The following is a 25,562-nucleotide window of genomic DNA, read 5'->3' as shown; positions in this document are numbered from 1 at the left end:
AGCCATGGGCAGAAATCGTGAACGTACCCAGGGCGCTCAGAGAAAAACGCTTTTCCTCCCCAGGGAAATAGTGTTTTCTGTTGCTTCTAAAATCTGCCGGCCTTGGTCCTGACTCTGGTTCTCTTAAACTACGGTGGAGCTGGGGCTGGGGGTGGGGAGTCAGGGTTGAGAAACTTTGCTGTCACGATGCAAGACCACAGAGGAAGGGGGGTAGAGAGACAGATTCTTGGCTTTGAAAAGAAAGCGGGACATGACATTAATAATCCTGCTTCTGACCAAAACAAGGCTTCAAAGGGAGGTCCTCTCTCCCCCGTCCTTCCCCACCCTTCCCACCAAGCTGAGCCCAGAAATAGAACCCAGCTCGCTTCTCAGGGCTCTTCCCTCCACCTCGTCTCCAGAGACCACAGCTACTGCCCCCAGAGCACTGCCCTGTCCTCCCAGCAGCACAGTCGTTTCTGAAATCTTAATCCTGGAGCTGAAGCCAGAGAAGAGTGCCAACAAGGCAAAAGCCTGATTCCAGGTCCCAAATGTCCTTCTGCAGCTCCCCAAACGCCAAGCGCTGCTGGCCGGCCCCAGCCAGGCCCCTGGGCTACAGCCCACATCAGAGGTCCCTGGGGACAGGGGACCCGGTGATGGAAAACATGTGGAGGCCTGTGGTTTCACTTTCCTGAGTTCTCTGCTCCACCCAGGGGCAGGGCTGTAAGGAGGGTGGGCAGGAAGGAGGGCTCTTTGGGGGCCCAGTTGTAAGGTCCTGCATCACTTGCTGGCCCCTCTCTTTGAAAGCAGAAAGTCAAACATTAGCCACCCCGGACCCAGACGAGCCTCACTCATTGATTCAAGCACCAAAGGTTCTGGGGAACAGCATTCAAAGGCCTCTGCTAACTGCCTGTTGCTTCTCAGAGTGGTTCCTCAAGGAGCATAAAATATGAGAAGTGAAACTGAACATGTCACCCCTTTATGAGAGGAGGGGAAGCACCCTGAGGGCCCTTTCTCTTGGGCCAGTTACTCTTCTGTCGGTCACACACAGGACCTCGCCATGCAGGTGCTCATGGCCGCCTTTCTTGTCTGGACTCTGATGTCTCCCCAGGGCCGTGGCAGGGAAGCCTGGCCCACGCACACGGCCTGCAGGGATGAGAACTTGCAAGTCCTCTACCAGAGCTGCGGTAAGCGCTTTCTGAATGTCCATTTCTGTTCATGGGGAGACTAAGGCCCACAGATGTGAGCTGCTGGAGTGTTTTGTTGGAGTGGGGGAAGGGTGAAGGGGACAGTGGCCAAACAGGTCTGCGAGGACCCCTGGGAGCCCTGGGCAGAAGCAGCAATCGGCCGGGAGAGAGCTTAGGAGTAAGACAAGAGGAACAGAAAAAGACAGTGAGAGTCTAGATACAGCAATTCATTAACGTCACAGAGCCCGAAAAAGAACAGACTGGCCGATGAGTCTACCAAATCGTGAAACCTCGCCAGTCCAAGATCAGGAAGAGGTGTTTCTGTCACCTCCCTCGATTGTACACCTGGGACACCTTGCCCAGTTATTTCATTTGCAAGTTGAGTGAAAAGGTCATTTATGCCAAAGGAGAAGACTCCTGTCCTTCTGATGACACTCTCAGAGCTTCTATCACAGCAACAACATCATTCATTCATTCAACCAACACTTAGCTGGCAGCTGCCGATGCCAGGATTTTCTCTAGGGCTGGACATAACAAAAGGGAATGAGCTACGTTACCCTATGGGGCAAATGTAGATACCAACCAAAATTGCAGTCTAATGAATAGAATGCTGGGAACTGCCATAATCAGTGTCGGAACCGAGTCTTTGGAGTGTATATTCATCTACTGGAGCTGTTAGAACACCACAGACTGGGAGGCTTAAACAGCAGAAATTTATTGTCTCACAGTTCTGGAGGCTGCAAGTCCAAGATCAAGTGTCGGAAGGGTTGGTTTCTCCTTAGGCCTCTCTCCTGGGCTTGCAGACGGCCGTCTTCTTCTCCTGTCTTTACTTGGTCTTTGCTCTGTGCCCACAGGTTCCTAGTATGTCTGTGTCTCTTCTTATAAGGACATCAGTCATATTGGATCAGGGCCCACAAGTATGACCTTGTTTAATCTTAATCACCCTTTTAAGACCCTTACTCCATACACTGCCATATTTTAAGGTACTGAGGGATAGGACTTCAACATATGTATGGGGTTGGGGAATTCAGTCCATAAAGGGGGCCTGAGTGGCCAGAAAGCAGCCCAGTCTCAGGATCACAGCTTGAATGAAGATTAGAGGGACTGGCTCATGAAGTCATGACATTGTGAAATATGCCACTTTGGAGGTAGACAGGGGTCAGAATGCTGTTGGACTGTAGGAGGTGGAAAGGAGATGCCCTTTAAGCATCTAAATCAGCTGCATGATAAGCTGAGGAGTAGTGTAGATGTTACACTCAGCAGAAGCTGATCCCTATGGCTGCCACCCAAGGAGCTGCCTCAGAGAGGTCCACACTTCACTCTTTTAAAAAGAAGGAACATCGAGCATTGAAATGCACACACAAATTTTTCTAGTGTAAAAGAGAAGGAATGGCTAGATGCTGGAAGTGTTGATCACCGGACTCCTGCTCTGCCTGTGGGGATGGGATGCTTTCTGCTGGCGTCTATTCATTTCAGATGCAGGAGCAGAAGCAAGACGAGATGAATGCCCTGCTCAGGATTTGTTTTTCCAATTTGTCCTCCCATTAAGTGTTGCCATGGCTGGTCCATCCCTCAGACCAGCCTGACGCCTGCAGCATTCGTCCAAGCCTGGCAAGCACCTCTCGAGCCCCTGCCGTGAGAGGCGAGAGAAGCAAATATATCAGGGAAAGAACAAGAGCTTCTCACCCACCCGCCCAGGGAAAACTCCTCCCTCTGAAGGGGAGGTTGCTCCGTGGGGTCAATGAATGCTGACCACAAACCCTGCTCTGGGCACTCAGCCAAAGGAATGGCGGAGACGCAGTCCTAGTCCAAGCGTGGTGGGAGGATGAGACAAGCATCAGGGTAAAGGCTGCGTGTGAAGGGTTGGAACAGAGGCGCAGGTCCGGCACCAGGGGACATGATGGTCGGAGAGGGTGAGATTGGGACCTAAACCCATCAGGGAAAGGTCATCAAGCTTGGGTTCAACCTTAAAGGATGATACAAACAGTAATTATAGCATCTCATGTTCGTAGAACGTTTATATGTGCCCGGCGCCGCGCTAAGGGCTTTCTAAGCGTTATTCTCATTTACAGATGTGTAAACTGAGGATTCGAGATGTCAGGTAACTTTTCCGAGGCCATAAAGGTAATAGTGGCAGAATTACATCCCCAGTGGCACAGAAGAGGCATTAGGTAAATATTTGTGGAATTAAAATAAATTGATCCCAGGCCTGTCTGACTCCAGAGCCTACTCTGAATCACCGGCCGTCTAGAATTTTGTCAGAAGGCAAATGGAGTGGAGGTGGGAAGCGGGAAGGAGCATTTCAGCAGAGAACAGCGTGTGTGAAGTTCGGGAAACGTGCCCAGGATTAGAGTTCACGGAGCTGCAGAAGGGCTGGGACGTGGGGGAGGGTGAGAGATGAGGTGGGAGATGTGGCCAGAGCCCAGGTGTGATGGGTAATTTTATGTGTCAGTGTGGCTGGGCCATGGGATGCCCAGATAGCTGCTTAAACTTCATGTCTGGGTGTGCCTGTGAGGGTGTTTCCAGACGAGATTAACACTGGAATCAGGGGGCTGAGTAAAGCAGATGGTCCGCCCGATGTGAGTGGGCCTCACGCAACCTGCGAGGACCTGAGTAGAACACAAAGGCAGAGGAAGGTTGAATTCACTCTCTGCCCAACCGCAGAACTGGGACCCTGACCTCCTGCTTGCAGCCCTCCTGGTTCTCAGGCCTTCAAACTACACCACCAACCTTCCTGGGGCCCCAGCTTGCAGATGGCAGATCGTGAGACTTCTCAGGCTCCATCCTCATGTGAGCTTACACCTTGTAATAACTCTCTTTCTAGAATAGATGCATACATGTAATTCCATTGGTTCTGTTTCTCTGGAGAGCCCTGACTAATACACCCAGAGACCCAGACAAGGCTGGGCTGTATCCTTTTGGCAGTGAGGAAAGGATTGCATTTTGGCGAGATTCCTCGGGTAAGGGTAGGAGCATGGATATGAGACTGAAAACTGAGGCTTCAGGCAGGATTTGTAGCCTAGAGAATCAATCATCCAGGAAAGAAATCATGGGAGCTAAACAGCAGAATTTCAACAGGCTTAATGTCAGCAGGAATCTTTGGTGTACACTGCGATCAGCAGAGAGGAAAGCAGGGTCCTGGGAGCTCCTCTAGGGGTGGGCCTCCCTCCTCTCCTGAGAGCCTTTGAGCTATCGGGGACTGAATGGCTGCACACCCCTCCGCAGATGGAGACGCCCCCTCAGCAGCTGGATTCACAGCGGGGCAGCCCCTCGAGGCCTTCACACTGATGACGTAGACATAGTATGTGATGCTTCAGTTGTGATGCTTCATCCAGGCCTGGGGTTTAGACATCCCTGGGCACATCAGGGGTCCCAACATGTGCACAGATGTGGGAGGATCAGCTGACAAAAATAAAGGATCTACTGTCTTCTGGGTTTAGCGCTTCATTTTTCCTTTCTCTTTTTGTTTTATCATTTTAGTGGGGATTTTATCATTTTAGGGGGGATTTTCGGCTAGAAACTGTTCTGAATAAGACAGAAATCCTTGAGGTGAACGAAAGAATTTCATAAACGGTTATGGGGCTCTGAACACAGACCAGGAAGTGAGCAAAAGTGTCTGAAAAAGGAGAAGTCCTGCTCTGTCCAACCGTTAGTGCTGCAGCAAAGAAGAGAGTGACAGTCTTTATAAAAGCCAAAGGGGGAACAAAAGCAGTCAGGGGCCTTTCTTTTGTTAAATCATAAGACAATTTCCAGGGCTAGAAAAAGCCCAGGGGCCCCACCCCACATACATGCCCCAAATGTCCACCAATGTGTTTACTGAGGTGCTGCTTCTATCACACGAATAGGTGACGTGGATCACAAAAGTGCACGTGGTCGGAAGATGAACTAGACGGTAGGGGAAGCGGTGGGGTGGGGAAGGGGAGGGGAATAATAAAGCCGGGGGGTTGGGGAGGTCAGGACACTTACAACAGAGGGGGCAGCGGCGTGAGGGATAGGAGCTTGGGGTCTGGAATCATTCCAACCCCTAGGCAATACTCTCTGTTTCCGGTCTTTGATTGTAAAATGAGTTTCCTTGGTGTTTGGTGGCTTTAAAGGACGTGCATTGATTCTTTTAGAGTTTTGGAGGCCAGGAGTCCCAAGTCAGTTTCACTTGGTCAAAGGGCACCCTCACTTGGAATCTCCAGGGGAGGATCCTGTCCTTGCTTTGTCCGGCTTCTGCAGCTGCTTCCCTGCATCCTTTGGCTCACAGCCCCCTCCTGCATCTTCAAAGCCAGCAGCATTGCACCTTGCCTCAGCTGTCACATTCCTTCCTTCTGTGTCAAGTTTCCCTCAGTCTCCCTCTTGTGAGGACGCTTGTGATTAGGATAATCTCACGACCTCAGAATCCTTAGCTTAATCACTTCTGCAAAGTACTTTTTGCCACTTAAGGTAACATTCACAGGTTCTGGGGATCCGGGCATGGATATCTTTGGGAACAATTATCCAGCCCACTACAATAGGGATAATAATTTTATCAGCATCTCAGGGCTGTGTGAGGATTAAGTGAAAAGGACTGTGAACGGTGCTGAGCACATACTATGTGCTCAGTAAATCTCTGCTGCTGTTGACTTGTAAGATATTTCACCGTCACAAGAGGTATATTTGCCTCTGAGCTTCCTTGAAGCCAAATCAAACAAGGAAATTACACTGTTTACAAAATGAAACCAGTTTTCAAGGAGATGTCCAGCTTTTCCTGACCCTGGAATAAGCTGTGAGAAGCATTTCTCCCCGGAGCAAGTGGCATCCTGGACAGCATCTCTACAAGAGATGCCACAGTGACTCACATCCACTGCTCTCTGTGGTGCCCCTCAGTGTAGACCAAGGGCTCATTACCAAAATGAAACTCAGGATCGATTGTGCAAAAGGCCACAGTAGAACCGTCCTTGGATGCAGCACTTGCAGGTCTGGGTTGCTCAAGGGGAATTTGGACACCCATAGGAATGGGTGAGCTGCAGGTGCTCCAGGACCCATCCGTAAATACCATTATTGTGGCCACTGCTGCTGGTGCTGCTGTTATGGGGTTTTTTTTTTTTTTGTTTTTTTTTTTTTTTTTTTGCGGTACGCGGGCTTCTCACTGCTGTGGCCTCTCCCGTTGCGGAGCACAGGCTCCGGATGCGCAGGCTCAGCGGCCATGGCTCACGGGCCCAGCCTCTCCGCGGCATGTGGGATCTTCCCAGACCGGGGCACGAACCCATGTCCCCTGCATTGGCAGGCGGACTCGCAACCACTGCGCCACCAGGGAAGCCCTGTTATGGGGTTTTTGATAAGGGTTGGAGAGCAGAGATCTAAGTTGTATTTTCTGGCACGAGCCTTGAGCGTACACCTCAGTGTTGTCCGTGAACCTGCCTTGACATCAACCAGGCAGAGAGGAGAGTCATAAAAAGTAAAGGACCTGTGACACATGCCCAAATCACTTCATGTCCCCCTTTTTGGTTTCTCTGATACTCACAGTCCACCTGGCCATTCACTTGGCTCCTGGGGGTCGTCTAGGGCAAAGGTCAGCAAAGGAAGCCCACAGGCCAAATCCCACCTGCTCCCTGTTTTTGAACAGCCCATGAGCTAAGAATGGTTTTTACATTTTTAAATGGCTAAAAAAAAATCAAAAGAAGAATAATATTTGTGGCATGTGAAAATTATATAAAATTCACATTTCTGCATCCATAAATAAAGTTTTTTGGAACTGTGCTACAAGGGCACGGTGAGGAGTGTGACAGGGGCTGGAGGCCCACAGAGCCGAAAATATTAACTATTTGGCCCTTCGTTGAAAAAGTTTGCTGCTCCCTAGTCAAGGTCAGAAAGAATCTCTCAAGCTCTTCACCAGATCAGAGCCTCAAGTCCTGGGTCTTCTGGATGATTCTAGCCATAAAGAAACTCCATGGCCAAGTGAACTTGGCACTAAAACCACCACGACTGCAAAGGATTTGTAGGAACCCGTTGAGAGAATCGTCATTGCCATAACAATCTCCTGCTTCTGTATAATGTTTTACCATTTATAAAGTTCTTCCACTTGTAAGGTCTCATTCAGTCCTCACGAATAGCCCTAGGAGGTATGAAGGGTGTGTCTTTCCATTTTCCACATATAAAAACAGAAGCACACATATATTAAATATCTTAACAAAGTAACATACCTGAGTCCTTGATACAAACCAACCTAAGTGACTCCATGCCCAGTGACCTAAAGCTGTTATCGCGGAACTCTAATATGGAGTAAGCCATGCCAGCTGATCCCAGAAACATAGGCTGGGGACAGGGAGAAGGCACAGCTGAAAAACTAAGTCTTTGGGTGAAGAGGTGAAAACCCTTAAGTACTAGCAAAAGGAGGAGGAGAAAGAGGAGGCGGGAGAGGGAGAGGGAAGGAAGACACAGGGAGAAAGGGGGCTGGGCAGGAGAGAGGTTTGTCTTCTGATTCAAGGGTTGTTTCCCCCTCCCACCCCTCCCCACCAGTCTCCCCTCTCTGCACAAGTTCAGAGCTGGGCCAGCATGGCTCTTCCCAAGTGTCCCCCAGGACCTGTAGCAGCCACAGAAGACAAGGAACACCCACATCTATGTTTGTCAGCCTTGGGTACCAAGTTCTCTTCTGTGGCAAGGTGTCTGGAAATGACACCTCCCAAATTAAAAGAAGCAAATGAAAGGCCATTCTCTTATGAGTAAGAACAACATGTTTTATGGTGGAGCCCTCCTGCGCAGATGTCATGCTCACCTCATAGGGAAACCCTATTTCCCTCACACCTGAGAGCAGCTTCCTCTGTGAAGAAGTTGGGGGGAGCCCCATCTCCAGCAGTAAGTTGAGGGCTGTGGGTGGTACCTGTGGGACAGACCAGCCACCTGGGATGTCCTAGGGTCAGGGGACCATGGCATCTGATCACTGTGATTCAAACTTGCAGCCAACACCGGCTCCCGCTCCTTGAAGGGATCAGCCTTGTCCACTTCTGCCCAAATCAGTTTCACTTTATCTGACCTCCAAAAAGTCCTTAATGACAAAGTCAAAATCAGGTCACAGGCACCTGAATAAGCCATAAAGAGAGCCACACAGGACAATGCATCAGACTCTAAGAATGCGAAGCGACGCTGGCCACATTTCCTTCCAAACAGAGGGTGAACCGCAATGGCCTGGCTGCAGAGCGGAAGGACTTTGATAAAATACCCTAGGAAGAAAACTGTTTTAAACAGTCTGGAAGGAAAGGGAGGGGGAATACCTCCTCTCCTCAAAACCTAATAATTCTTTAGTAAACGGAGCATAAAACAAACAAAAGGAGCAACGACATCAAAAAATAATAATATGAATGGAGAACATCACACGCCACGTAGTCATTTAAAAATACTTTAAAAATTACATGCAGAAAGCAATTTCTCTGTTTATTTTCCTAGATTAATAGGGATATAAATACTGGGCAATTAAAGAAAAGTAAACAGCCAGAGAAACAAAGATGCAACTTCAAAGGGAAAACTTAGGGCCTGCAGGATTCAACAGCTAGTGGCCTTGAGCAGAGTGGGGCCTTTTTGCCAAACTTAAAGACAGGAAGTTGATTAAAAAAAAAAAAGAATGTCAACATTGAGATGCAGATTTTAAAAAATGGGAACAGGAAAAAGTCAAAAGTGGACAGGAGCTGGAGGGGAAACAACCCAACCCACAGATGCGCTTCTGCCAAGAGCCCCTGTGTTCCTCCCTGTTTCCCTCTGGTTGTTACCATTTATGGCCAAGTCTCCAAGGTGGTGTTACTTCTCCTAAGAGCTTTGTAAGAGATGCTGAGTAACTTACTGAATAGGGACCTATGGAGACAAAAAAGCCAAGAGTCTGTGAGTGTAAGAGGCTCTTTCCATCCTCAGGCAAAATTGGAGGGGCAGCTTAGCTCGAGTTTGGGGAGGAGCCTCTTTGGAGAGTTAGTGATGGGGGAGGACCATCCTCCAGCTCTGCAGCTATTTCTGTAAAGACTACAGCCGCCAGTGTGAGGTCCTGGGCCAGGCTGCAGACTCAGGCCGGCAGAAGGGGCAGCGCGGGTCCAAAGCAGCTTTTTTCTTAGAGGCCGAGGAAAGCGAAGGAGAGAGCCCCCTTCCCAGCTCCAGCTCTTCTCGCTGGAGCACCTGGCAGAGCCCGGCAGGTACCAGGCTCCCGTCACCCAGGAGCCCTAGGCTGGCAGCGCCCTCAGCATCACTGGTGAGAGCAGACGGAAGGCACAAAGCAGGGGCGTGCTGATCAAGCATACAGGTGGGGAGTGGCGGCGGGGGCACCCTCCAAACCTCAACCCTAAACAACAGTTCAGGGAAAAGGATAATTGAAAGAAAAGGGCCACCCACCCAGGAACTGTGTGCCATCTGGCTTAGCGTGCGTTCCTTCTCTGGGATGCCTTGTGAAGTGAGAGCCCGTGCTCCTGATCTAGTATTTCATTCTGGGGTCCTAGGGTAGCCAGTTGAGCATCCCTGGAAGTACTCGGGGTCTCCCGGGAAACAAGCGCTATAGAGTTCGCGCATGCGTCTGGGTGCGGCCGGGGTGATTCCTGCGCAGTGGGCAATGGGCAAGCCTGTGTCTGCTGGCCTCCTTGTGAGGGATCCGAGAAGGCCGAGTTGTGCCTCCGTGCCTTTTTGAAATTCTGCGCCCGTTTCCCCTGGGGCGCCTCTGCGCTTCCAGAACAGAAGGAAGTAGTAACCAGGCCAGGAGGTAATGGCCAGGAGGAAAAAGAGAAAGATCCTCAGCCCAGAAAGCGCTGCTTCCAAGCACAACTTAACAGTGGGAGATTCACACAGGCTCTCTGGGGACCTAGAGTGAGGTCAATGGGCTCCCTTATTTGAAGCCTGGCATCTCCCCTCTGGCCAGGTGGGAACTGTGCCAGCCCCGGGGACAAATCCAGATGAGAATGATCAGGGTTCCTTCTGCCTGTTCACCATTAGAATCCTTTCCCATAGCTGGGAACTTTCTTATTCGGAGAGCTTCTCTGTATGTTTCAGTGCTCAATTTCATGCTTCCCGTAGTACTGTATCAAAAATAGTCCTTTAAACAATTAAACTCTACTTGCATAATTAACAACTCAAAACTTTGTAAATTTAACAAAGTACTTTTATTGCAGGCATATATCCACAGCTCACGAATTTTTTAATAGAATTCTCTTAAGCATGTAAACAAATACAGCGGATTTCCTTAAATGCTTTAAAATCTTTAAAGGCAGGCAAAGCAAGCACAAATTATCACGGTGACTGTTCCATTTACTATGACCCTTTCCTTAAACTAGTGTCAAAATATTGGTACTATGCGTTTAACTTTCTTTCTTTATCATCTTTACATTGATGTTTATTCTTCCCTGTATTCTTATTTTTCTTGGAGTTATAAAAATACTTAGTTCAGTATTTTCCTAGCTGTCTAGTATGTTCCAGACCAAAGATGAAGACTATCACTCAGACCAGCCAGGACACAGGTTTTGAGTTACCAATCAATTGATCCTGGGCCTGGTGGCAGTGGGTCAGCCAGTTGAGGTCTCTGTACTTAAACTTGACCTATTACATCCTGAAGACCTTTGAAGCCCCTTGCTTTCACAGGGTTCCCTGTATCCTGCTGCTCTTTCATCAATTGATGTGTGTTTTGCTGGGTCATTGTGATGCCATTCTGGCATTAGTATGCATTAACCCGGCCTGTCAGCATTGCTGGAAACGTACACCTACCACCCTAATGTCAGAAATACAGTGAGAGGGGTCATTTAGAGGAGATGATGGATTTTGTCTGCACAGTTGAGGCTCATCTTTACGACATTTAGCTAACTCAACCTCTTAGAACATAGCACTGGATTGTCTCTCTACTTGTATATTCTGTGTGGTTTCTGGTGCTGACTTGACTCTCGTCCGGCTTTCTATCCAATTTTTACATGAGGCCACTTGAGCTGATCAATCCTTCTGTCCTAATGTTTCCCAAGCACTTCTGTTCTATGTATATACATGTACTTGTTTTCTGGCTTATTCACAATGCTTTGTCCTCACTACTACCTGCTTACAAAGACAGAAAAAAATCCCGTGGTTCTCCCTACTCTGTACAAACAGGTGGGAACTCTCTGAATCTGTAAGAACAAGGCTTCGCGCTCATCGAGTGTTTGGGATGTGACGCAACTTCCTTTTCGTCTTTGCTCAGGCTGCCTCACCCAGACAAGCCTGTGAAGTGATTCTGAAAGAATCGCGAGAGTTGAGGTCTTCAAGAGCCCCAAACAGCAGGCACTGCCTTTCTCCCTATTCCCAGAAACTGCCTGGTATCGCCCCAATCAGTAGAAGAGAGCAAGTCCCCGGTCGCCTCTTCCCACCTGCCCCCTCCCGGTCAGAGATGGCACAACAGGGCACGGCCCCCTGCCCCCCACAGCGTTGGCTTGCCCTCTGTTTCCAGCTCCGTGGCCAGTGTAGAGGACTTTGGTCTCTCCAGTGGCAGTTTTCAGTGGCTGTAGAGCTGCTAACGGACAGGAAGGGAGTACACTGCAGCACGGGGTGAGGTTTCTGACCATGGCCTTGTGGCCATCTGCTGTGGTCATGGATGTAAGTGGCCTCGAAAGGAGCCGGGCGGCCAGGGACTGTCACATGACCACCTATTTATTTCTCCACCAGCCTGGCGCTCTGCAGGCAGGTGGGGCGGGTCAGCATTCTTCCAGTCCCCGCCCACAGGCTCAGGGCAGACGGGGGACCTCTTACAGAACTAGGAAATGTGCTGGCCAGACAGAACCTCAGGGCTTCAGTCCAAGCACCTCCGTGTTCAGAAGAGGAAACTCGGAGCCAGAGAAGAAATGTGTCCCAATCACGGCCACAGAGCAGGGTGGTGGCGGCACCGTCCCAGGACCCTCTGGGCAGCTCTGCGTCCTGTCCTCTGCATAAAAGCCATGATGTGAACTCACCCAATGTCAGGCCAGAGATACTGCGTACATCGCGACCAGATCTTCTTCATACTCACACCCCCAAAGTGCACAGGATCCTCTTTCTAGGCAGCCCTTCTCTTAAGGCGATGTGCCCTCATCCCTCCCTGCCAGGCCCCTACAAAACCAGGGACTTTGTGTATACACAAGAGCTAAGGGGGCTCGTTTATAATACCGAGAGGACCATTTAGTTCCATAAATGTCCTATCGCTGTGAACTTTACATACAAATGACATAGTTTCATAGAACAGTGAAGGCAAGGGCTTGTTTAGAAGGAAAGCTGACTTCTGCGGTATATGAGCCTCATTACGGATTCCAACAACACTTAGAAAGCAAATGACCATGACAGAGGACACCTGATGAAAATACGATAGGTGACTCAGGCCCCTAAAGCCCCAAAGCTTGACATCAGCAGCCTGCTTCCTCTGGTCTTTTCTCCACGTCTAGAAAAGCTTGCTAAATACAGCCAGCTTCAGCCATGAAGACAAATGCCCAATCCACCCACCTCCCCCTCCCCTGGTGTCAGCAGGCTTCGGTCTAGATCCTGCATGGTGACTATTCCAGAAGGGCAGTAGTGGAGACTCAGTTCTCTGGAGTCTAAATTCTAGCCTGACTTACATGGAGCTGATGGAATTCAGGCAGGACGGAGAGTGGATAGGAAGATCGTGTTCCAGGGTGAACAGCTTTCCTGCCTCACACTTGGCTTTGGTTTTAACTAAATGAAAGAACAATTCTTGTGTCAGTGAGTGTGCACGTCTCCAAAAAAAAAAATACCTGAGGAGAAAATTGCCGATGGCTCTTGGTTTACTTGAAGCAGTGGTTGAACAGCAAGTATCAAGTGTCCCATTGTGTCTGAGGTTTTAGAGCTGGTAGCCAAAATAGTGAGCAGGAGACACCTGTGTAAACACTGCCTGCTCTCGGGGTCTCAGCGGTGCTGTCTTCCTGGGGGAGCGGACCTTCAGAATTCTGGAAAGCAGTGACAGAGAGAAGACCATGGTTCCCTTCCTGCAAAACTCATCATTTCCTTACATCTCACCCATTCCAGAAGCTATAGAGCTCGGCTCAAACGCTCAAATACACTCATGGAAAAGGCAAATTATGAAGGAAGTGGGTCAGTTGTAATTTACAATAGAAAGTTACAGGGACTATAGCGCTCCTCTCATCTCAAGGAGGAAACTACTATTCAGCTCCATCCGATAGCTGTGTGGGATTGTGGGACCCGGGATGTCTAACCTTCTGTTATACTTTTTCAGAAGAAAAGTTCCTAATCTAGAAGCACAACCTCCTAATTTACAAATATGGCAATTAGTCTAAGTGTTTTGTTTTTTTTTAACATCTTTATTGGAGTACAATTGTTTTACAATGGTGTGTTAGTTTCTGCTGTATAACAAAATGAATCAGCTATACATATACATACATCCCCATATCTCCTCCCTCTCGCATCTCCCTCCCACCCTCCCTATCCCACCCCTCTAGGTGGACACAAAGCACCGAGGTGATCTCCCTGTGCTATGTGGCTGCTTCCCACTAGCTATCTATTTTACGTTTGGTAGTGTATATATGTCCATGCTACTCTCTCACTTCGTCCCAGCTTACCCTTCCCCCTCCCCATGTCCTCAAGTCCACTCTCTATGTCTGCCTCTATATTCCTGTCCTGCCCCTAGGTTCTTCAGTACTGTTTTTTTTTTTTTTTAGATTCCATATATATGTGTTAGCATACAGTATTTGTTTTTCTCTTTCTGACTTACTTCACTCTGTATGACAGACTCTAGGTCCATCCACCTCACTACAAATAACTCAATTTCATTTCTTTTTATGGCTGAGTAATACTCCATTGTATATATGTGCCACATCTTCTTTATCCATTCATCTGTCGATGGACACTTATAGCCTAAGTGTTTTTAAACGTTGTGCAGGCCAAAAAACACATCTGAAAGCTAGGAGCAAATCAGGCTCTAGCCATTTATAGCCTCTGCTGTAGAGAGGGGAGACTTTAGTCTGGTTATGCCTTTTATTTTTTTGATATCTAGACCCAAATGGCTTCCCTTCCTGGACTCAGAGTATCTCTAAAAAACCATCTTACAGTTCAGTTTTAACATCACTATCCTCTGTATCAAAGTGACGTTACCATATGAATCCCCAAGAATGCCAAATACGTAAAAGTTAGGTAACCAGTTACTCAATTTGGAATATTCTTGCTGACCTAAGAATCAAGTATTCAAGTATGTCCAGTCCATGCTATTTCCATCATCATCCAAACACCTGGAACTGCTAGTTAGATTTTTGACCCAAATCTGTTGAAATGCTTCTTGCCACCTACAAACTTCACTAAAATGTGTATTTCTAAAAAAACACTAGAAAGCAGGAGGCCTAGAATATAAACTACTCTAAAGATGAAACTATTTCTTTGCATTTATCTTTGAAACCACAACAATTAGCATCATATACATAGTCAATATTCATTATAAATTAGAGGAATAAGTTTAAGTGTTAAGTTTAGAGTTTCCTGAGAAATTATCAGTGACACAGGAATTGAGTGCAAATTTATTGAAGAAATGATTCTGGGAAGAACCAGAAGAGAGTGAAAAAGTGAGGCAGGGAAGAAAAGGAAGCCAATCCAGGTAACCACTGTGGGCAACTGAAGCCTGGTTCTTCTGGGGACCCCTGGGAGACCCGTGAAATATGTCTTATGGTGGTCAGATCTGAAGGGAGAAGAAACTGGGGCATTGATCTAGCAACTTCTATCTGTCATGGTTGTTCCTGGGTACATTGACTCTCCAGCACTACTGGCTTGACAGTGTATAGAACAAGCTCACTCCCACACCCAGAGAAAGCCCTCAGGCAGTCGTAGGTATCTGCAGGAAGGCTTTGGAGAGAATAAATCCCCTGCTACCGTACCTTTGTGCATTGGAACTTCTCATATACACAAAAGCATTCATGAAGAGGACACTGACAAAAGAGAGACCAAGACAACCCACAAAAAGTGTCCACTGCAGATGGAATGGGCAAGCTTCTGGTCTCCACATCATGAAAAACTGTCTTCTATAAAACATCTGGGTAAAATGTGACACAAATCTTTTTAAATGCATAGGTAAGCTTGCATGAAAGAACGGGAGGTTTCCAAGAGCCAGAGCTATAAGAAAGCACAAAAGCAGAGTGGAAAGCCAGCACCGAAGCTATGTCTGCCCTCAGAACAGGTGTTTGACTCCATGGGCCAGAATGTGGCTTCAATGGCTCTGTGAGAGTCTGGCAACCATGCCCTGTTCTGTGCAAGATGGAAATCAATCCCACCATGAAACAAGGACCATCAAAGAGTTATACCCACAATTAAAAGTGGACAAGAAAAAAAAAAACACATTCTTCAGCAAAATGGAAGACAAAGAAACTTATCTGACTCTGCTTGGCCTCTGGAGAAAGTAACTCTTCCCTGAGAACCAGTAACTCCAGACCTGATATCACCACTGGTTTGGGGCTCAAACCTCTATATACAAAAATGTATATTCCCTTCATGATCCAGGAAATCCCAAGCCTAGAAATTAAGGTGGTTCTTGATTGGGAATACCTGGGACATATTGACAGAAGAAAATGCAAACTTCCTCTGGAGGAATACATACTCTCAATTCAGGTTTCACATGATTTCTGAAGATTGAGCTCACGATCCAAAATTTAAAAACACAAGGAAATAAGCCACCATGAGGGAAAGTCAGCAGAAAAACAAAAAGCAAAATTATAGCCCTATATGTATTAGATTTGGAAAATATAAGATACAGAATATAAAACAGAGAACATGTCATTTGTTTAAAGAAATAAAAGAGGGAATCTAAAACATGAACAAGGAAAAATACAATATAAAAAAGCACATTTGAAAGATTTGAAAAAGAATCAAAGAGAAGCCCTTAAAATAAAATATTTAATTGTTGAAATAAAAAAATCATGGCTAGGTTAAAACACAGATTTTAAAATAGCTTAGAGAGAACTAATGAACTGGATGAAAGGTCTGGAGATATTACTCAAAATGCATCATGGAGAAATCGAGAGATATGAGCTATAGCTGTAAAACAAAACAGAGATAATAAAGAAAAGGCAATTTCTGAAGAAAAGTACTGGGATTTCCTGGAATTAGTGAAAGACATGAATCTTCAAATTCAGTAAACACAACAATTCCCATGTGGGATTCATAAAAAGAATTCCACAACTAGACCCATCAGAGTAAAACCACAAATTAACAAAGGAAAAAAATAACTGGTATATATATATAGCAAGAGAAATCATGTAGCAAAAAATTATATTTAGACTGATAGCAGATTTTAATATAGCAACAGCAATATACTCAGAGAAAAGAGAAAACAGCAATCAACCTCAACTTCTATATTTAACTAATTACCACTCAAATATAAGAGGGAATTAAAGACTTTTTTTGACAAACAAAATCTAGAGTTTGCCACCAAAAGATTCACAGTAATGGAACTTTCTAATGCAGGGGTCCCCAACCCCCCAGGCCGTGGATGACTACTGGTCCACAGCCTCTTAGGAACCGGCCCACAAAGCAGGAGGTGAGTGGCGGGTGAGCGAGCGAAGCTTCATCTGCTGCTCCCCATCGCTAGCATTACTGCCTGAACCATCACCGCCCACCCCCACTCCCCCCACCCCCACACCACATCCATGGAAAAATTGTCTTCCACGAAACCGGTCCCTGATGCCAAAAATGTTGGGGGCCACTGTTCTAAGGGATACTTCAGAAAGAAATAAAATGTTCCCAGAAATAAGTTCTGAAATGCAAGATGGAATGGGAGAAAAGAATTAATACATTAAAAGAAACAATGAATGATAATAATATCTAATTTGAAACAGGAATGTATTTGTCTCCTATTGTTGCATAATGAATTACCCTAAAATTTAGCAGTTTAAAACAACAACCATTATTATCTCACAGTTCTTAATGGCTGAATAACTTACATATATATAAATATAATAAAATGTTTATCCATTCATCCATCAATGGACATTTAGGTTGTTTCCATGTCTTGACTATTGTAAATAATACTGCTGTGAACATGAGGGTGCAGATATCTTTCCGAGTTAATGTTTGTGTTTCCTTTGGATCTATTCCCAGAAGTGGAATTGCTAAATCATATGGTAGTTCTATTTTTAATTTTTTGAGGATCTACCAGATTGAATTTTAAAAATCAGCTCTCTGCTCTTTAAAGAAATGTACCTAAAATACAAATCTACAGTGAACATCACATTTAATGGTGAAACACTGGAAACATTCCCTTTAAAACCAAGAACCAGACAAGAGCACCCACCATCACCAACTCTATTGAACATGACACTGAAGGCCCTCACCAGCACAGTAAATAAAATGTTTAAGGATTTGAAAAGAGGATACAAAATGTTATTATATGCATACAATATGACTGTCAACATAGAAAAACCTAATCTAAAATTTATTGGAATTAATGAGAGTTGAACTAACAATTTATTTTGAAATCAGTGTATTACATTATTCCAAAAGATAGCTAGCATACGTAGCTTTGGTTAATTCACTTTCACAGCTGTAGAATATATCATTATTTGCATAGACTAAAATTATATACATTCTCTTTTTTTAAATGTTTTTTTAAAATTTATTTATTTTATTTATTTATTTTTGGATCTGTTGGGTCTTCATTGCTGAGCATGGGCTTTCTCTAGCTGAGGCGAACAGGGGCTATTCTTTGTTGTGGTGCATGGGCTTCTCATTGCAGTGGCTTCTCTTGTTGTGGAGCATGGGCTCTAGGTGCGTGGGCTTCAGTAGTTGCAGCACGCAGGCTCAGCAGTTGTGGCTCGCGGGCTCTAGAGCCAGGCTCAGTAGTTGTGGCACATGGGCTTATTTGCTCTGTGGCATTTGGGATCTTCCCGGAGCAGGGATTGAACCTGTGCCCCCTGCATTGGCAGGCGGATTCTTAACCACTGCACCACCAGGGAAGCCCCTATACATTCTCCTTTTAATAAAGATTTAGGTTGCCTCCAATTTTTCACAATTACAAATGGTTGTGAGCATCTATTATTTATGTCTCCTTATGTCAGAAAATGCTTCCCAACCCAGGACTTTTCTTTCCATTTCTCTGAGGCTTAATTAAGCCTAGGCAAAAGTATGTAGAAGAATTTCTCTAGTTTAACCAGTTTTGTCTAGTAATGTTTCCATACAATAACAGTTTTTAAATGCTATGTTCTGAAAACACACGAACAGATGGCAAAAAAAAAAAAAAAAAGGCTGAACGATATCCAAATGGTTCCAATGATGGCGTGAAGGAGATGGGTGAGGTGTTGAGTCAGGTCTGCTTGAAACTTTGCTGTGATCAGCTCACATGCTGCATTGAACTTGTGTGCAGGTCATTGGGGCAGGTAGTCTGTGGTTATTCAGTAAGTGCATGACTCATTTATTAATCTGAAGTCAGGTTTCCATCTTATTTTTCATGTCAGTTTGCAATCTTCCAACAGAATTCTTTTTATATTTTTAGCAAAAGTATTTTTAATCCTCTAAACAGGAGGAAACTAATAGGATTGTGTTGATTCAGGAAGCAGAGAAATGAGTCCTTTTCTTAATTAGGAATTTGTTTTGCTGGCAGAGGGTCCAAACCAAAGGCAGCTGGTTCTTTTCTCCTCCAGTATCGACCAGTGAGTGCTTGTAGACCTATGTCATTCCTGCCACAGGATTCTGTTCCTGGGTGGTCCATGTCACACAATGAGAAACATCCTTCTCCTTCCCATCAGGGAGAGCTCTACTGCAAAGCTGGGACATCCAGCAGATTCATTCTGGTTCCATCTCCTAATGTGAGACATGCAAGAATAAGTGGTGAACCGGTTCTGGGAATTTGGAATCCTGCTTCCCGGATTTCAGTACAAGACATCCTGGTGGAAACTGTCATTGGGTACCGACTCCACCTTCTCAGTAAATCTCCAGGGTGCTTTTAGGAAGAGTTGATTGCATGCTCTGGAGATACTGTGCCTCTTATTCTCTCATGAAGGATGCATCTGTGATCCCCCTTGAACATTTCCTCTCCCTTTCAGTGCCTTCTGTTGAGCACTCATGCTCATTCCATGTCAGGGTGGTCAATTCAGAAACAGTGTCACTCTCTGGACACTTTGCTGACTGCTAACAGTGAAGAGGAGGGTCTTTACACGTGTTATGGACTGTATTGTCTCCCCAAAAGTCATATGCTGAAGCTCTAAACCTCGATGTGATGGTATTTGGAGGAGGGGTGTTTGGGAGGTAATTAGGGTTAGATGAGGTCATGAGGGTGGGGCCCTGTGATGGAATTAGTGACCTTCTAAGAGGAAGAGACCAGAGAGGTCTCTCTCTCTGTCTCTGCCATATGAGAACACATGGAGAAGTCAGCAAACCAGGAAGACGGCTCCCACTAGGAGCCAAATCAGCCAGCATCCTGATCTTGGATTCCCCAGCTTCCAGAACTGTGAGAAATTAAGCCACCCAGTCTGTGGTATTTTGTTGTGACAGCCTGACAAACTAAGACAAACCATCAGCTCCATCATAGGCTTGCCTCCTAGGAAAAGTGTACATTGATGTTTCCTCCTGTGACTCTGATGAGGGGATGGAGGCAGCAGTGGACACTTTGTTACCCAGTGTGGGGAGAGCAGGACTCAAGGGGGAAGAAGTATATAGTAAGTTGTTCTCACACTAGAAAGCGCTGGGGAAACAAGTCATAAGAATTAGCACTTGTTCTGCAGGCCTCCATGTGACGACGTGACAAGAACTGCCGCAGGGGTCCTGAACACAGTGCTGGGAAGTAAGGGGGGGCTATGGAAGGAAACCCCCATAACAGCTGGTCATCCAAGCCGCCCTCCCCCAGATGGACATTAACAACAATTAGCCACTGCTGCATGTGCATCTCACAGCTTCTAGGATTTGATCATTCCTGAGAACATCCATCTCATATCATGGAGGGAGTTTTGCCCGAAACTTGAAGGCTGAGTGGGCAAAGACGTTGTCAACCCCCTGTAGTTGTTGACTACAAGCCCCTTTCCCGATTCCTCCCAGGGAACAAGCTTCTTGGGCAAGTGTTTCTCTTAAGAGGGCATGCCTACTAGGCTGGAGGGAATGTAATACGCACGGCCACTCTGGAAAACTGGCTGTTTCTTATAAAACCAAACATACGCTTACCACATAACCCAGCAACCTCAGTCCTGGGTATTTATCCCAGAGAAATGAAGACTATGTTCACACAAAAACTTGTATGTGAAAGCTCATGAATTCTTTATTTCTAATAGTCCCAAACTGGCCAGATGTCCTTCAACAGGTGAGTGGTTAAACAAGCTGTGAAACATCCACACTACGGAAAACAACTCAGCCACAAAAACGAATAAGACACACAACCACCTGGATGGGTCTCCAGGACACCATGGAGAATGAAAAATATTCCAATCTCAAAAGGTTGCATACGAGGTGATCATTTTGTAATGTATAAAAATATTGAATCACTATGCTGTATACCTGAAACTAATATAATATTGTAAGTCCACTATACTTCAATTAAAAAAAAATATATATATATATATATATATATATATGACAAGTTAAGAAGCAAGCGTACATACTGTATGGTTCCATTTGTATAACATTCTCAAGATGACAAAATTATACTGCTGGAGCAGTGATTCGTGGTTTCTGGGGTAGGGAAGGGGGGGTGGGGTAGGGAGTGCCTGTCAAAGGACAGCATGAGGAAGGTTCTTTGTGTCTGGATCTTGACTGTGGTGGTAGTAGTTGAAGGAGTGAATAACAACACCGTTACTAAGATTGCGTTTAAGCTGCAAAGGGGCCAGGCCAGGTAGTGTGGAGTGAGAGCTTGGGAGATACGCCTTGCAAACAGAAGACGCTTTGACTCTATGTTGACTATAAAATGAGAGACTTAGCGTATACGTGTATCTTTTATTGAGTTTGTGTTTTGGCCATGTAGTATCGTAATTAGGTGATGGAAGTGTTATACTCCAGATGAGAGCAGAAGCCTGTTCTGGTTTGTCTTTGTATCCCCAAGGCCTAGTGCTCTTCCTGCCATGTGTCAGGTACTCAGTAAAATGAATGAGAGGCTAAGTTGCAGTTCCCATTCTCTAGCCACTAAGATGCACTGTCACCTGTAAAACAGGTTCAAGTTTGCTTGTACCCTCATGCTAAGATTTTTTGTGGCACCATGATGCCCCCTTGGTAACACACCATAAAACTGTGCATTTAGTGTTTATTGTCAATCTGCACTTGAGATGCAAAAGATCAATCTCAATAGCTTCAAATGGGTCGTTATTTTCCTTGAGACATTTGGCGAGGTGTTTTGGATGAAAGCTCATCCTCATTCCCATTTCTCTCTTTTTGGTCTCTAATGTGTATACTATAATACAAAAACCATCTCCTCCTAGGCTCGTGGGAGCCAAACGCAGGTTATGCCTGGGGAGTGGAATTCAGAGGCCAAAAGAAGACACAGGTTCACACCCCTTCTCCATCAATACTGAGTTCCAATGAATCTGACTTCTTTTGCAGTTAGAAGCAGACAGGGTGAGGGATCCAGAATTTTGAATTTTGTGCTGCCAAATTAGCAGATTTGTAGCACAAATTAGTAGCACAAACCTACCTTCACACTCAAAAATGCATTCACCAGGCTTACCAAGCAGCCTGCGGGGTGTAGGAATTCTTGCCCTCTGTACAGCTATATACAGGAGCTGTTCCACTGTGATGGTGTTCATGCATTTTGGTCATGTTTGGTATCAGGAACCATGTTCAAGCATTTTTAAACACCCACTCTACATGTTCAAGCTGAAGAAACAAAAAGCCAGATTGCATACCCAACTTTGGCCAGGTGAGTCAATTCCCAATGAAATGTTGACCAAGGAGACTGGAATGGGGGCAGAACTACTACTATTTGAAATACAATAGCCCATCGGGGAGCTTTGCTATTCTATAGTAATAAGATTTGACAGGTGGAGAAAAAAGGAGAGATCAGGAAATAACAGAACAACTAGCTAGAATACATCTACCACCTTGTAAGTCATTTCTTTCTCTTCAGTGGCAGGGAAGGAGGATGAGGGAACGGGGAAAGAAACACACCACAGCGCATCAAGGACAGAAAAGAGGATATTAATTTTCTGTTGCCATGGTAATGGATTTCCAGCAATGGCTTCTCACCGAAGACTTCCCCCCCATCCATTTTTTTTAGGGATCCATAATGACCCTTGAATGTTATCCTAGGAATCACACAAGAAAACTAAAACTCTCCCATGAAGATACTGCCATGTAAGAAAGCAAACTTTCAGACCCATGCACAACTAGGCCTGTACTGTAAACAGTACAAGCTTGCAGAGCTGGTAATCACCCAACCTAAAAGAAGAAGTCAAAAGCAAGATCTGTTTATTTTGTTTTATTTGCAAAAGAATTCTGAAAGATAGTAGAGGTACATCTGCTAATATTTGGCCTGGGACTAGATTTTCAACCACACTCAGAAACTCCATCCTAAGTGCCAAGGCAAATACCCTGGTTATAATGATGATAAAACATGCCGTGGAATATCGAACTCCCCTGGAGCAGCCTGTTTCCTGCCAACAGCACACGGAGGAAGCAATAGCAGCTCCTAAAGTCACGTGGGTTAAGGGATGTTAGAAGAAAGTCAGTGCTCTGGATCTCAGGATGTAGCCCCCTGAGTGCTGGAGGGGAGCACAGAGAAAGAGGGAAGGAGTGGGAGGGAGAAAGAGAGACAGAAGGAGAAAGAGAGAGAGACTACCTTCACGCAGCAGGAAGGTCGTGGACAACCTTGGATGGACTTGGACGTGAATGTGGGGAAGGCTAGTGGAGGGGAGGCTGGAGGGGTGTCAGCTCTTTTTCAGGGTGACACTGCTGTCGGAATTCCACCCTCCTCCCCACGGGCACAGGAAAGCCAATGCTTCACCCACTTTGCAACAATATTTAAAACCTAAGCAATAGAACTCCAAGCACATGTGCACACACGTGAACAAGTGTGAATCAAACTAGTAAAATCTAAAAGAGCCCTGTGGGTTGTAACAACTGGATCTCTTTGTTTTGATACTGTACTATGCGTAAGATGTCACCGTGGCTGGGAAGCTGGGTGAAGGATACCTGAAACTTCTATCTTTTTGCAACTTCCTGTGAGAATATAATAATTTCAAAATACACAATTTGTTAAAAAGCCTCAAGCAGAGATATGAAATTGGAAAATGGGACTGGCGGCATGAGAGACGACCCCCCTCCTCTGTCCTTCAAGCCATGAAACCAGCAACACAGACGATGGACACAGGGCACAGAGCAACCACCATGGGCTCGAGGACTTAGGGACGCGTGGCTCGCCCGAGACACACTGGCTCCTGGCCCCATCAGGCCCTCGGCCCCGCCATCCTCGGGGAGGAATTGCACTTCCAGAGGCTGAGTTTTGTCGTCTTCCCCCTGATTCCAGTTGAGAGCCCAACACTGGCCAGAAACACCCCAGGCCAGCTCATCCTCTCCTGGACAACCGCCCAGGGCCAGCCCCCACCAGGGAGAGCACAGGCAACCAACAGAACTCAAGGCCCAAGAATGGCTCTGAAGCTGAGACGTGTAAAGAACCTGCGTGTGCTAAATCTTACCCGTTTATCTAAGTCTATTCTACTCCATGAAGGAGCATGGAACAGTTCCAGGGCGCATTTGACTGCCCTTAGCAGGAATGCAGATGCTGCTGGCTGCTTCCCCACCCACCGAGGGATTTCCTGTCAGCCGTTTGGAGGAGCCTGCCTTCCAGGCATACCTGTCCCTGGTGTGTGTGGACAGCAGGGCAGGTTGCAGCGCGTCGGCCTCACCCGCTGTAACTGCTGGCCTCTCTTAGACAGAGGTCATACATGGGACAGAACAGACAGAAAGGGGGTATAGCCTAGAGGCAAAGGAAAAAATATTTTCCATGAACAGGTCATATATTTTCCTATGAAGCTTTGCCTCTTTCCTCAGTCCATTCACTGCTCTACAGTGAAGGGTCTGGAAGAAACATTTATCTCTGCCCTCGAAGCCCAGGAACACCAGCTTTCATTAACTTTCCCATTTTATTCTTTCAGAAGAGCCACATTCAGATAATCCAATTTATATGTGGTCAGAATTACCTGAGGCAAGCGTCCAAGGAAACATGCCCCCACCCTTGCTCCCAATCAATTCTTACACTGTAAAAGGAGAACTCCTTTAAAAATGCAACCCACTGTCTTTAATTTTGGTAGGTGATTCTGAGGCATTTGTCTGGCAATTGAGAAAGCAATTCTTTTTTGTTTTCTGTGTTTTTTTTGTGGTACGCGGGCCTCTCACTGCCGTGGCCTCTCCCGTTGTGGAGCACAGGCTCCGGACGCGCAGGCTCAGCGGCCATGGCTCACGGGTCCAGCTGCTCCGTGGCATATGGGATCTTCCCGGACCGGGGAACGAACCCACGTCCCCTGCATCGGCAGGTGGACTCTCAACCACTGCGCCACCAGGGAAGCCCGAGAAAGCAATTCTTTAAAGCAATGGTTCTCCACTAGGCGAGTTTGTCCCCCAGGGGATATTTGGCAATGTCTATAACCTCTTTGGGCTGGAATTGGGGCTGGGATGTTACTGGTTTCTAGTGGGTAGAGGTGTTGCCGCACAGGACAGCCACCCCCCAAAAATGATTTCCGACCCAAAATGTCAATAGTGACAAGGTTGAGAAATCTGGCTTTAAAGTTCTGCACAAGTTGATTACAGATAACCTCTATTATTCATTCAACAAACCGCTCCTTGGAACCTAGTATAATCTTAAGATATTTTGCTGGGCCCTGAAGCAGGGGAGCCTGCCTTGAAGCATCTGGTAGAGGTTTACAGGGAAATATAATGTAGTGTAAAGCAGCGGTCCCCAGTGTTTTGGGCACCAGGGACTGGTTTCGTGGAAGACGGTTTTTCCACAGACAGGGGGTGGGGGGTTTAGGGGTGTAGGGATTGTTCACGCGGTAATGGGAGCGATGGGGAGAGATGGGGAGCGGTGGGGAGCGGTGGGGAGCGATGGGGAGCGGTGGGGAGCGGTGGGGAGCGACGGGGAGCGGTGGGGAGCGACGGGGAGCGGTGGGGAGCGACGAGGAGCGGTGGGGAGTGACGGGGGAGAGACGGGGAGCGGTGGGGAGCGACGGGGAACGGTGGGGAGCGACGGGGAGCGACGGGGAGCGGTGGGGAGTGACGGGGAGAGACGGGGAGCGGTGGGGAGCGACGGGGAACGGTGGGGAGCGATGGGGAACGGTGGGGAGTGACGGGGAGCGGTGGGGAGCGACGGGGAGAGACGGGGAGCGGTGGGGAGCGACGGGGAGAGACGGGGAGCGGTGGGGAGCGACGGGGAACGGTGGGGAGCGATGGGGAACGGTGGGGAGCGATGGGGAGTGACGGGGAGCGGTGGGGAGTAACGGGGAGCGGTGGGGAGTGACGAGGAGCGGTGGGGAGTGACGGGGGAGAGACGGGGAGCGGTGGGGAGCG

The 25,562-nt window shown here is 46.9% G+C and overlaps 1 protein-coding gene across 1 annotated transcript in view; it reads left to right on the top strand.

The window, feature by feature from the left end:
- Positions 1 to 1,036: 1,036 nt before the first annotated feature.
- Positions 1,037 to 25,562, top strand: part of LY86 (lymphocyte antigen 86) — a gene marked incomplete at its 5' end in the record, with an annotated part of 52,011 nt that continues 27,485 nt past the window's right edge. The window contains one exon of the mRNA XM_079712773.1: positions 1,037 to 1,163. Coding sequence (XP_079568899.1) covers positions 1,037 to 1,163 — 127 coding nt within the window. The remainder of the gene's footprint in view (positions 1,164 to 25,562) is intronic.

The sequence above is a fragment of the Hyperoodon ampullatus genome (assembly GCF_949752795.1).
Source record: "Hyperoodon ampullatus genome assembly, chromosome: 10".
Taxonomy (NCBI): domain Eukaryota; kingdom Metazoa; phylum Chordata; class Mammalia; order Artiodactyla; family Ziphiidae; genus Hyperoodon; species Hyperoodon ampullatus.
This window is presented reverse-complemented; position numbering and strand designations above follow the sequence as displayed.